Below are 12,084 nucleotides of genomic sequence, written 5' to 3'. Positions count from 1 at the left end.
CGCCAGACTCCGCCAACTTCAGGTTTCCATTTCCTCATGGGAGAACGCTAGGTAGTGAACGACCACCTTCGATGAAAAATCATGCCATAGTAAACACGCCTATGGCTTCGAGCTCACGCGTTTCTTGCCGCCTGTGGAATATGCCGACGACGTAGACTTGTCGACGTTGTGTATGCATTCCTACGGTCAGGGCATCCGTCAGAGACTAAAGCATACATCATAACTGACAATCCGTGGGATTTTGAGGGGAGCAGCAAGTACTAATTATATGCTGCTTCCAACAAGCAGTGAATCGTTCGGTGTGCGATAGCTGTGGAGACCAGATTATATCCTAGGCCGGTGAAACCTTGCAGCACAGAGAATCGGCGCCATATGTGACTTATTTGTTCTTCCCACACTTACTACTCCTACTTTCCCACAGTCAGCATTGGTCTGTTGGCTCCATTACGATTTGCTGAAAGAACCTTAGCTCAGTCACATTACGCTTCAATGTCGCGCCTCTCGGTCCCGCCCTCCATCACCCTCGTTCTTCCCTGTCATCCAAGCGAAGCCCACGGCCGGTTCGCAGAACACATAGTTGCCGTCGCTGAATACGACGCTGGCAAGTCCGTCGTCTGCGATGTACAGGCAAGGGAACCAAGTCAATGAAGGTGAGACTCTCGCCTTACCAGGTTGTCCTCACTGTTTCCCAACGTTGCCCTTAGCCGGTAATGGATGGACTGTTGCACCTGTGCATCACCATGGCTCCGACGTAGACTCCTCTACGGAACGCGATGTGCGTTCCACGGCGCGTTCGGAACCGTCTTCCTCTCGCACAAGGCATCCGAATGACGCAGTAGAGCGCGATATGCGCCATCCAGGATCCGTCGCCACGCTCCCCGATCCCGTTCCTATCATGCCCTACTGGTCCTCAAAACGCCATCTCACATGTGGCAATCCCGCTCCTCCCCCATTGTACGCGATCAAGATGCCCCCGTGGCGCACGACGCCGTCCAAGCTTAAAACGGCCAATGCGCTCCTTGTCCTCTGCCTGAACATTGACGTCGACCCGCCAGACATCATCAAGACCAATCCATGCGCCACACTGGAGTGTTGGGTCGACCCGCACACGCTGCCCGCACAGAAGGCGCTCGACATCATCGGCATGAATCTCGCCCATCAGTTTGAGGGGCTGAGTGCGAAGATCACGTTTAAGCCTTTGCTTGACCCCGCAAACGACGATCTGCGGAAACATTGCAATTCATTACGCAAGACAGCGAAGGAAGATGCGATCTTATTCCACTACAATGGCCACGGCGTTCCCAAGCCCACGCCGAGCGGGGAACTCTGGTGTTTCAACAAGGAGTACACGCAATACATACCCGTGTCTCTACAGGAGGTGCAGAGTTGGTTGCTATCACCGTGCGTGTACATTTGGGATTGTTCTGCAGCTGGGCACCTCCTGCAGAATTTTATCACCTTTGCGAAACGCCGCGACAACGATGCGCTCAATCGTGGAGGGTATCCCGAGGGTACGCCACCATTCTCGGAGAGCATCCAGCTTGCTGCCTGTGCCGCTGATGAGCAACTACCGACATGTCCTGAACTACCGGCCGATCTGTTCACGTCTTGTCTGACCTCGCCGATTGATATTGCATTGCGTTGGTTTGTGATGTGCAACGAACTCCCGGGAAATATCACGGGTGATATGGTGATGCAGCTTCCTGGTGATCTCAAGGACCGTCGGACGCCTCTGGGCGAACTGAACTGGATATTTACTGCCATCACGGATACTATTGCTTGGACAACATTCCCTCGCGAGCTGTTCACACGCCTGTACAGGTCAGACTTGCTAGTTGCGTCTCTATTCCGGAACTTCCTGCTGGCGGAACGGATCATGAAGAACTACCACTGTACCCCGCATACCTACCCTCCGCTTCCGGCGACAAATACACATCCGCTGTGGGCATCTTGGGACCTCGCAGTAGATTCTTGTCTGCGGCAACTGCCGGAGCTGCTCAAACACCAGAAGCCTGGTGCTGTAGCAGAGACTTCACTCACTGGTAGAAGGTCGACCATGTCGCGGCCTCACCAACCAGGAGGCTCTGGACATGCCCCACCACCACCTGCAGATCCATCTTACACTTATATCCGCAGCAGGTTCTTCAGTGACCAGCTCACGGCATTTGAAGTGTGGATATCTCGCGGTGGGTCGGCGCTCACCAAACGCGGACCTGGGTCGCTGCCCGAGAGCTCAGAAGGCGAGCAGGCAGGCGTTGATGCTCTGAATGATGATCCGACACATCTTATGACTGCCACGGGCCAGAATAAGAATGATGACGACAACCTCGTTCCCCGCAAGCCACCAGACCAGCTGCCGATCGTCCTGCAAGTCCTGCTCTCTCAGCCTCATCGTCTCCGCGCGCTCATCTTGCTTTCGCAATTTGTTGACCTAGGGCCGTGGGCGGTGCACCTCGTGCTGACCATCGGCATTTTCCCATACATCTCGCGCCTCTTACAAGCAGCGTCGGCAGAATTGCGTCCAGTACTGATTTTCATCTGGGCACGCATCATTGCGGTGGATCCGTCTTGCCAGATCGAACTGTACAGCAATCAGGGCTACCGATACTTTGCGCAGATTCTCGCAGCGCAGGATGACCTCATGCAGCCAGTGATCACGAACAGCTCGGAGCACAAGGCGATGTGCGCATTCATCCTATCCTCCATCGCGCGCGACTACCCTCACGGACAAAGTGCATGTTGGCGTGAACACGTCTTCGACGCATGCTGCAACCGAATGAACGACAGTGACTTCCTTCTGCGGCAGTGGTCCGCGCTCTGTATTGCGCAGATATGGGACGCTAACGACGAGATCAAGACATACGGCGTGGACAGAGGGATACAGGACAAGCTGATCGAGTTGCTGTCGGATGACTCGCCGGAGGTACGCAGTGCGGCGCTGTATGCGCTCGGGACGTTCTTGGGCGCGTCTGGTTCCCCAGACCTGGCCAAGCTTGGAGGCGGGGGCAGCGGGACGCAACTCCAGCTGGAGGAGCGCGTTCATTTCCGTATGGAGGTGGCCGTGGTGACAGGGGCGACGCTTGCTATCAAAGAAGATGCGAGTCCGATGGTCCGAAAGGAACTGCTGGTTCTCATCAGCTGCCTCGTCAAGGAGTGGAGAGGCTACTTCATTGTCTGTGCATGGATCTATTGGGAAGAAGATCGACGGTGGAAGCAGGGCAAGCATCTCCAGCAGCATGAGGACGACATTGCGTCCCAGGCTGTCGCCGAATGGCTGGACAGACTTCCTGATGACGAGGATTTCCGAGGCGAGAATCGTGTTCTTCTCTCTTCTTTCTTCACCATTTTCTCCGTGCTGCTCGAGCTTTCGGTCGATCCATATCATGAGGTGGCCACAAATGCGCAGACGGTCGTTGACTACATTGTGGCGTTGCTGCTTGAGTCCCCGTTCAGCCGACTGGAAAGCACGACGCTGCGCGGAGCTCCAGAGCCATCTCAGGATGCAATAAACGTAGTCAATGGCACACGGACGAGAGCACCTTCGCTATCTGAGCAAAGCTCGCTCCCACCCCTCTCGCCAGGTGCGGGCAGGCCAGAGATGCCTCGCAGTGAGACGATGCACAGCAGCATCTCGAGCGGCGTGACGAGCACGCTCAGGCGTACACATTCCTTCGCGAACGCGCTCAGGACGCTTGCGGGCAACATCGCCTTCCCCACCCTGGATGACGGCCAGGGATCGCTCAAGCCTACTGCAGGTTCCATGCTTCACTCAGAGGCCGCGGACGGTGTGTCACGGCCACCTTCGCCGAATCTTAACTACGCACAGTATACGTCGCCATATTCCCGCCCGTCAACCCCACCTGCGGTGATCCGCTCGCAAAAGACCTCTCCATATCCTTCGCCAAAGTCGTCGTATGAGTCGCACAATCCGACAATGGACTTCCTTCCCTCGGATGTTATGGACGTGCACGTCATGGAGGCGCTGATGGAGGAGGACATGGAGCGGCTGAGGGCAAGGAGACGGACAGGCTCACGCTACCATCATCATGCGCACCATCATGGTGTGTTGAGCAGTCCTTCGGGCAGCACTTTCTCGATGGACTCGAACATCATACTCGGTTTGGGCACAGGAATTGGGGTCAGGGACGTGCTGCCTCTGAAGAGCAGATTCTATGATTGGTGCTGCGAATACTACAAGGAGCCGCAAATGAGGGTATGGGCAATCGCTCGCTGACCACGTTGGTTCTGACTGTTTTTGAAAAAAAATTAGCAACCTGAACAAGAGGAGCCGGGAAGTGTGCAATACAATTATCAGATCTGGCGCCAGCAACAGATTGAGCAAGTGCTGCATACCACCCGTGCACAAGCGGAGGTGGCCGGTCAGTATATGCTCCTCCTCGTTGACAAATTCTAAGCGAGCGCTCATACACTTACTCCTTGCAGCGAGCTGCAGATGGGACAGGCAAGTATCGCACATACGAGTCCATGGCCTGCCGGTTACGATGGCTTTCCATTCCTTTGATCCACATCTTGCAGTTGCAAACGAGTCGGACGAGGTCACGTACGTAGGCACCTATATTCCTGTTATGACTGATTCGAGCGCGTGACTTAGGGTCTATGATTGGATTCGGCGGAAACCGATGACGCACTTCTTCAACGGCAACCCACGAGGTACCTGTATCACCTCTTTGCATTTCATCAACGAAGATGTTGGTGGGATTATACTCACTGCTGCTGGCAAGTGCTCGCAACTATTATCTTGTGATGTATGCTCATTTGGATGTGACATAGCGGACGGAATCGTGCGCTTGTATCGCAACTATGATACATCTGTCACAAAGGATCCGGTACAGATGGTCAGCTCATTCCGTGGGGTCAACGAGATGTTGCCGGTGGAACGCGGCAGTGGCCTTGTGACGGACTGGAAACAGATTGGAGGCAGTCTTCTCATCGGAGGCGACTCGCGCGTGATTCGTATGTGGGATGCGCACACCGAGAGCCAAGTCAATGTGGGTCCATTTCTCTATCGAGACAGTCATTGGCCTTGTTCTAATGTGCCACATAGGATCTGGAAACAAATTCGGATAGCCCGGTGACAGCCCTAGCATCTGATGAAGGGTCCTCCTCGGTGTTCCTGGCGAGCTTCTCGGACGGCGCAATTAAAGTATTCGACCGCAGACTGGACGAGGAGGATGCAGTCGTGCGCGTATACCGTGATCATTCCTCATGGGTGCAGAATGTCAGGTGGCACCCAACTATCGGCGGCACGTTCCTTTCCGGATCGTGCGTCAATTACTCTTTGACAAACTATTCCTTTGCCTTATGATTGTTGGCCGAACAGGTTGGATGGCGAGGTCAAGATGTGGGATGTTCGGGGAGGCAACCAGGCGTTCAAGACGTGGGATTTGCATCCGCACGGCCTGTCTGCCTTCGACGTCCACGAACAAACTGAGGTGTTTGCTGCGTAAGTCGTAACGCTGTCGTTTGCCAGCTTCTTGCTGGTTCTAACCTGTCGCGCAGCACATCGTCCTTGCTGCAAACTAACTGGAAGTCGCAACGAACATCTGTCCGCTCTTTGACAGCATCGCCATCATCACTATGCTCCTTCACGACGTCACTAACGATGCCACCGCCACGGGATCACTACGTGCCGTTTGTTCCTCGATCCAGCAGTCTTGTCTTCCATCCGCGAGAAATGGTATATGCGCTGGGTTTGTGGGATGGGTCCGGTGAGTGCGTCAGGTTCACATGCCGATATTGGAACTCACGCATTGTGCAGTGCGTATCATGGGCTGCAAATTACCTTGATATTCTTCTACGTACTGCTAGCGATACTGGTCACCCACAGCTGGTCATATAGAATGAACACTGTACTGCCTGCCAATATTTTATTACCGTTGTATGTTGATCTATGCCTGGTCCCACATTCGTATAGATAGCGCAGAATTCGAACTTGCTGGACCCGCGGTTGCTTATGACATCATGCCAGTGACGACTGTGACACGTGCTTCCCGGCATTCCCGGCACCAGACCGGCCTGCTGCTCCTATCACGGTCACAACCGTCACATCACGCAGTTGATAGCCACCGCAAATTGCCACCCAACTTTTCGCCGCCCCCCTCCACGCCACCGCTCTGCCACCGTAGCTAACGCCCTCCCGCCACAGTTCCCCGCAGCAAACTCACGACAAGCAACCACCCAGAGTATAAGTTCTGTTGAAGACGGTAGTGTTGCTATTGTATTTAGCCTGTCAAGATGGTGCGAGCGCATATGAAGCAGACGGTGAGCGTCGCTCGATCCAATCCCGATGGCTTCAGCCACAGGCGATGTGGCAGAGGTGGCTGATGTACCATATACAGTCTGAGAAGAAGGAACATAAGAAGAAGGGGCCTCCCAAGAAACCTGTACCTGAGAGCGGCAACTGGCCATGTAAGATGAATGGCTGTAATAAGGTCTTCGCTCGTGAAGCGGACCTGAAGAGGCATCAGAGGACTACCAAAGTCCACTCCATGCCGGGCTTGTGAGTTGACGGACAACCCCGGTGGCGTCATGTTCTATTGATACTAATTGGATTGTAGTGCGTGTCCTCAGTGTGACGCGACCTTCACTCGAGTACGGTGACCGATGTCAGTCATTTAGATATTGACGAGTCCTCATTTAATTCGCAGACCGATGCTCTCCGCAGGCATCAGAAGTCTCGGTGAGTATTGAGCATCACATATTTAATCGGAGTCATTCATGAAGGCCATTACTAGGCACAATGGTGTCGTCATGATGCCTGAGCAGCAGCAAGACGAGGACCCTTCGAAAGGCAAGCAAGTCGTCGAGAGCAACGAAGCTGGGTCGCCTGGCTCAAAGTCGCCTAGTCGAAGTGCGACCCCGACGAAAAGTCAGGGAGATGCTCCCAGTACTAAGAGCACACCGTCATCTTCTACCGCAACGCAACCACAGAGCTCCGGGCCCACGAGCTACTATCGACAGCATACGATGACGCAAAGTAAGCGGTTCTCCTCGTTCTGACGTTCCCAGACTAAGTCAAGAGTTTCAGGCTATGGACCCTCACGGATTATAGATGCTCACTATCCTCAATCCATTGGGCCTCCGACGTCGGCTGCCAGGCTTCATCAAGCCAGCTGGGCTCCTCCGGCACCGTGGTCCCCGGAGGGTCAAGCGGTGCCTCCTGGACACATGTATGCTGTCCCGCCGCCGCCGCATTATTACCCTCCATACTATCGTCCGCCTCCGGGCATGATGCCAATGCCTCCTCCGCCAGGGCACCCCGGCCATATGGGTCCGGAGTACATGACGCACCCTCATGTTGCGCCAAATGGCGCGCCTTATCCGCCCCCGCCGGATGGCAGGAGCTCTCCTGCTGAGGGGAGCCAGGAAAGCAAGGACTCCGACGCCGAGATGGAGGATGGCTCGTCGGTGGCCTCAGCGCCAGTCATTGACCCGTCTCTAGAAGGACCTGGGGATGCATTGCATCCGAGTTCATCAAGCGGCGGCGGCGCTCCAGCCAAGGACGGGGAACAGAAGAAGCAAAGTCAAGTGAAATTGAGCGCCGATGCCAAAGAAGCCGTCAGAGCTGTCTTAGAATTGCAACGGCTTGAATCCAGTCGTACAGAAGCGAGTAGCGACGAACCTGATTCACCTCAAAGGAGCAAGGACAAGAATAAGGCCCGGCAAGCGAGCGTTCAATCTCAGACTGCTGATGCCACTTCGTCGAAACAGAAGAAGGCTGTTTCCCCTCAGACGCGGGGTGCACCTCGGTCTCCTGCACCAGCAGCGGCAGCCGACGCTGATGTCGATGTCGATGCCGACGGAGAAGCTGACGCCGATGGTGATTCACCGAAGGGAGGTGCAACCGAGCAGGCGGAACAGCCGATGGCGGTGGACGCTCCGAAAGAGCAAAAGTTGAAGGAGGAAGTTGACGATCACAAGATGGAAGAGATTGTAACTGAAGACGGAGTGACAATGTTGAACCCTGGTAAGCAACCTGTTGAAATGGACGCTAGCGCAAGCTGACTACATTGTTGATTGCGCATATTCAGCCGAGCTACTAACGCAGGTTGGTGGTCATAATCTTCATTTCATACATCTGTTATTCATATTCGCTGCAGGAATCACTAGCTTCGCCGCCACCTTCCTAACCGCGAAATTAATGTAGAACGTGGAAGGGCTTGTGTCCGGGATGATTGTGATCGGTCTTCGATTTCCGCTGTACATACCAACCTGTAACATTTTAGGGTATCTCTCGCCGTAATCTTAGTACATTCGTTTCAACTTCTAGCGGATGAATATCAGGTGTATGCGAGGGCAAGAATGACGATGCAGTGACATATAAACGATGGTTGACTCGATATTGTACAAGTTGAGATGTGTATCTGATATATTACACAGCACCGCTGTTGAGAGCGAGGTGCAATAACTCAAGATAAATCGGCATCGCATCACTTCGGCAGGATTCTTTCACAAGATTTGGACCTTGGGCCATTTGTATTGTGGGCCGACCTGCTGCACGCACATCGAGCCCAGCTTATGACCGGCCTCAACACACTCGTCCAAGCTCTTCCCAACCACATATGCACCCAGGAATCCACCCGCGAACGCATCACCCGCAGCGTTCGTGTCGACGATCTCCTCGTCCTTCAGAGGAATGACGTTGACGACCTTGGGCGCGTCGGGCTCCGCGCCGGACACAATTGTGGTGGGCTTAGGACCGTGCGTGATAATGACAGTGCGCGGGCGCGAAGGGTTCGACTTGGGCATCGTGGCGATCGCGGCAGCGATCTTCGAGAGATCCTTGTGCTCGGGAAGGCCACTGGCGCTCGCCCATGCTTCAGCCTCGGCCTCGTTGCCAATGATGATGTCACAGTAGGGTATGATCTGCTGCAGCTGTACTTGGAAGAATTGCGGAATGAAGGGCGCGGAGAGGTTCAGGACGAAGACCTGGGCGAGTGGTTGGAACGATGTTCATTTTAAGACGGGGTGACGCTGCGTACCTTGCCTGCCTCCGACGCCTTCTTTCCGAGCTCGAGCGCAGACTCGACACCATGTGTGAGGAAGTAGCCCTCCACGTAGAAGACCTTTGCGCTCTCGATGCAGGGCGCAACCTCCGGCGAAGCGAGGTGCTCCTTCTCGAACTTCTCCGCCACGCGCAGGGTAGTCACCAGACACCTGGGAGAAGCTCAACACGTACAGCCGATGCTCTTTGGAATGAGAATACGCACCGGTGGTGCCCAGTGATGATGACCGCGCATGCACCCGTCTTCTCGCCCTTCTTGACGAGGTAGCGCTCGTCAAGGCCCTCGCGTTTGTTAGCCGTTTTGAGCTGCTCAGCGAGCTCGTCGTCTCCCACACACCCCGTGTACACCACGGATCCGGGAGGCAGGACGTACTTCGATCGACTAAACGAATGCACTTCCCAGGAAAAAGTGTAATCGCACTCACGGCTGCCCCTCTTGCTGCATTCTGAGCAGCACCTCCCGCGAGATAGGTTATTTTGTACTTCTGCACGAGCTCGTCGTAACTGCCGAGGGTGATTGTTAGTTTTCCAACGCACGCAGGTGCACGGCCTATGAAGTGGACACGCACATAGGCATGTGCTTCTCCTCGGCGAGGATGGCATCGTTCGCCTTGAGGTCGTATTTTTTGAGGAGCTCCTCCCCGTTGGTGACCTGCATGTCGAGCAGGGGATTGCCCATGCAGAAAAGGGAGTAGGAGGCCATGTGAGGAGCGGATTGTGAGGAGGGAGGGCAGAGTGGAGAGTAGCTTTAATGGCGTTTGGTGTGAAAGGGTATAATGAGCTCCTGGGGAGAGGTCGCACAATTCGGCACAATTTCTCAGCGTTTTCTCAGCTTGCACGAGAGAATCGCTTGCGCGGATTATCTGTTGGGTGAGATGATAGTACGATCCGACGTTTATCGCCATCTCCGGACTGTTCCTCTTCACATCTCGACACTCATCATCTACTCGCATGCAACAAGCTATTCGCTGTGAGCCCGGTTCACCTAGGAGGCCTGTCGTTGCAATCTTCGTACGGTTCTGGAAGTGCTCTATTCCAAATATAATTTTGCAAAAAATCAACACTCTAGGAGGCTCCATTTGTGCACTGAACGTGAAACTAGGCTCGTTATATGGAACGCGCTCCTTCAAGCTGGTCACTACAGCCGACTCCTTGAAGTTTGGGAAAGGTCACCATCTCCAAACGAACTGGTACCATGTTCTTGAAGTATATGGTGCGGATCTGCGAAGATCGCGACCTAGAGTGCCAGTGGGACTAGCATGCCAGCTCTCTTCGCAAGTACTGTTGATGGTCGTCGACATCGCGCGCGGCGAAACGCCTAAATTTCGAATGTCGTTGAGTAATTCTTAGCTGATCTTACTAGAGACGCAATCTTGAAAGGCTCGTCCACTGGCTACATAGCGCACTGGGTAAGTTCGAAGCCCTTGATCTCCACCGACGTGCTGGACAATCATGCCGCGTTCCCTACGTGAACCCCGTGCTCATCTTGACTGATCGCAAGCGACACAGCCTTCGCATTGACTGCGCACACTCTTTGGAGCCGTCATCAATGTTAATAGTGCAGCGAGGAATGCGTTGGAAAGACATACCTCGCTGTCCTGACAGAGCTAATAACGACGCTGCATGTCTGAGCGGAAGCGGAATGGGGATAGGGGAGTGGGCATCCGCTAATCCGATGTGTTTTCCCTCTATCCTTCCCTCGGTGACATATAGAACGAGATGTGCTCTTGAACGCAATCGCTCAGACGAATACTACTGCCGTGGACCCGTATCTTGTCTCTCTGCGACTAAAAGCGAGAGAAATGTACTGACGCGCGCATGGTGAATCAGATGTATCATATCTGATACGGCTGTTCTGTTTGAAGGCGAGACAGATGGTTTTCGGCAATTTCTGATACCCCGGGTAGGCCTAGGGTAAGCCCCCATCTGAACCTTACCTCTGCGTTCATGTCCGGTCAATCAGGCAACGTATAACGATGTATATGCAAGTCGAGCATGAGTTATCTGTTGGCTGAGATTGTGGGTTCCATGGAAAGCGGACGCGGTCATTAAGAGCACAAAGTTTGACAGCACCGCAAATTTTGGATGCCACGGGGAGCTCCTGGATTGTTATCGCACTGCTCTCATGACTTCTTCCTTAACTTCTCTCTGCGAATAGAAGTGAGGGATTCCCAAATGTACTCACGCGCGCATGATGAACCAGACGTATCATATCTGACACGGCTGTTCTGTTTGACAGATGGTCTTTTCGGCAATCTTCAATACTATGCCATCCGTAAGCCCCCATTTGAACCTTACTCTCTGCGTTCATGTCCGGTCAATCAGGCATTATATAAAGATGAGTCACGCACCGATGGGCATCCTTAAAGTCCCTCCGAGAACTGTTCTGTCTTGCATTGACCGTTGTCATCGACGTTGATACCTCTACAATGTCGAACGCGTCACCTGAAATACTGGGTCTGGAATTTGGCATATCCCAGCAAGGGTGAGGACGACGATAGTTTCTGAGGCGCTCACCCGACGAGTCTGCGATCACTGTCGCAGGTACACTTATGCCTACTGCTATCTCGCAACGACTGGTACGCTCCGGGTCGGACCACTATAAGCGATCGAACTCAACTAACAGACTGGACATGTTCAGCCCTCATCTTCTATGAGTACATTGTGACTTTTCCTCAAGAGGTCCACGTCATCTGGGGAGCCAGGTTGACCACTGTCACGGTCATCTTTGCCATCAACCGTTATATGCTCCTGGTAGAAGGCATTAGTTTGGCACTATATGCCACGTGGTGGTATACTCCACTGGTAAGTCATGTCGTGTCGTGCTGCGAGTGAATCGAGCACTCACGATCTACGCGCACACAGAGGTGAGCGGCGATGATCGCACCGTATGTTCAGCGCAGTTAATAGATTGTCGCAGCTGCGATGCTGTCAACGTATTGAACGAGGTGACGAGTGTTGTTCTGCAGGTTGTGACAGCAAGTCAGAGATTGTTTGACCTCATATTTCATGGAGAGATTGATTGATAATTTGTTAGGCTTTGCCGCGTTCCGCACATA

At 53.8% G+C, this 12,084-nt stretch overlaps 3 protein-coding genes across 3 annotated transcripts; 2 read left to right on the top strand and 1 right to left on the bottom strand.

Moving 5' to 3' along the window:
* Nucleotides 1–498: 498 nt before the first annotated feature.
* LAESUDRAFT_731519 (WD40 repeat-like protein) lies at nt 499–5,975 on the top strand. The gene is made up of 10 exons (XM_040910060.1): nt 499–650; nt 705–4,213; nt 4,271–4,379; nt 4,444–4,561; nt 4,613–4,737; nt 4,792–5,009; nt 5,066–5,283; nt 5,342–5,464; nt 5,521–5,729; nt 5,780–5,975. Exons 1-10 carry the CDS (start codon nt 620–622, stop codon nt 5,806–5,808), a joined length of 4,689 nt encoding a protein of 1,562 aa, XP_040758892.1. The 5' UTR covers nt 499–619; the 3' UTR covers nt 5,809–5,975.
* A 280-nt stretch (nt 5,976–6,255) lies between these two features.
* On the top strand, nt 6,256–8,150 carry LAESUDRAFT_763976 (uncharacterized protein; the record flags this gene model as incomplete). Its single annotated transcript, XM_040913361.1, has 8 exons — nt 6,256–6,282; nt 6,360–6,520; nt 6,579–6,612; nt 6,669–6,700; nt 6,756–6,997; nt 7,049–7,987; nt 8,052–8,068; nt 8,121–8,150. 8 exons carry the CDS (start codon nt 6,256–6,258, stop codon nt 8,148–8,150), a joined length of 1,482 nt encoding a protein of 493 aa, XP_040758891.1.
* Nucleotides 8,151–8,469: 319 nt separating this feature from the next.
* Nucleotides 8,470–9,728, bottom strand: LAESUDRAFT_763975 (adenosine kinase; the record flags this gene model as incomplete). Its single annotated transcript, XM_040913360.1, has 5 exons — nt 8,470–8,949; nt 9,003–9,177; nt 9,231–9,397; nt 9,451–9,529; nt 9,595–9,728. The coding sequence occupies 5 exons, from the start codon at nt 9,726–9,728 to the stop codon at nt 8,470–8,472; spliced, it is 1,035 nt and encodes a 344-aa protein (XP_040758890.1).
* Nucleotides 9,729–12,084: the final 2,356 nt, after the last annotated feature.

Source organism: Laetiporus sulphureus, assembly GCF_001632365.1.
Source record: "Laetiporus sulphureus 93-53 unplaced genomic scaffold LAESUscaffold_65, whole genome shotgun sequence".
Lineage (NCBI taxonomy): Eukaryota > Fungi > Basidiomycota > Agaricomycetes > Polyporales > Laetiporaceae > Laetiporus > Laetiporus sulphureus.
Note: the sequence above shows the minus strand (reverse complement) of the source record. Positions and strands in the feature narration are given on the sequence as shown.

Excerpts from the sequence above, each read along its gene's own strand:
- LAESUDRAFT_731519 (XM_040910060.1), top strand. The coding sequence starts at position 620 with ATGTACAGGCAAGGGAACCAAGTCAATGAAG. Across the intron at positions 4,214-4,270 it reads ACAAGGAGCCGCAAATGAGG|CAACCTGAACAAGAGGAGCC; the intron begins GTATGGGCAATC and ends AAAAAAAATTAG. Across the intron at positions 4,562-4,612 it reads AACGAGTCGGACGAGGTCAC|GGTCTATGATTGGATTCGGC; the intron begins GTACGTAGGCAC and ends CGCGTGACTTAG.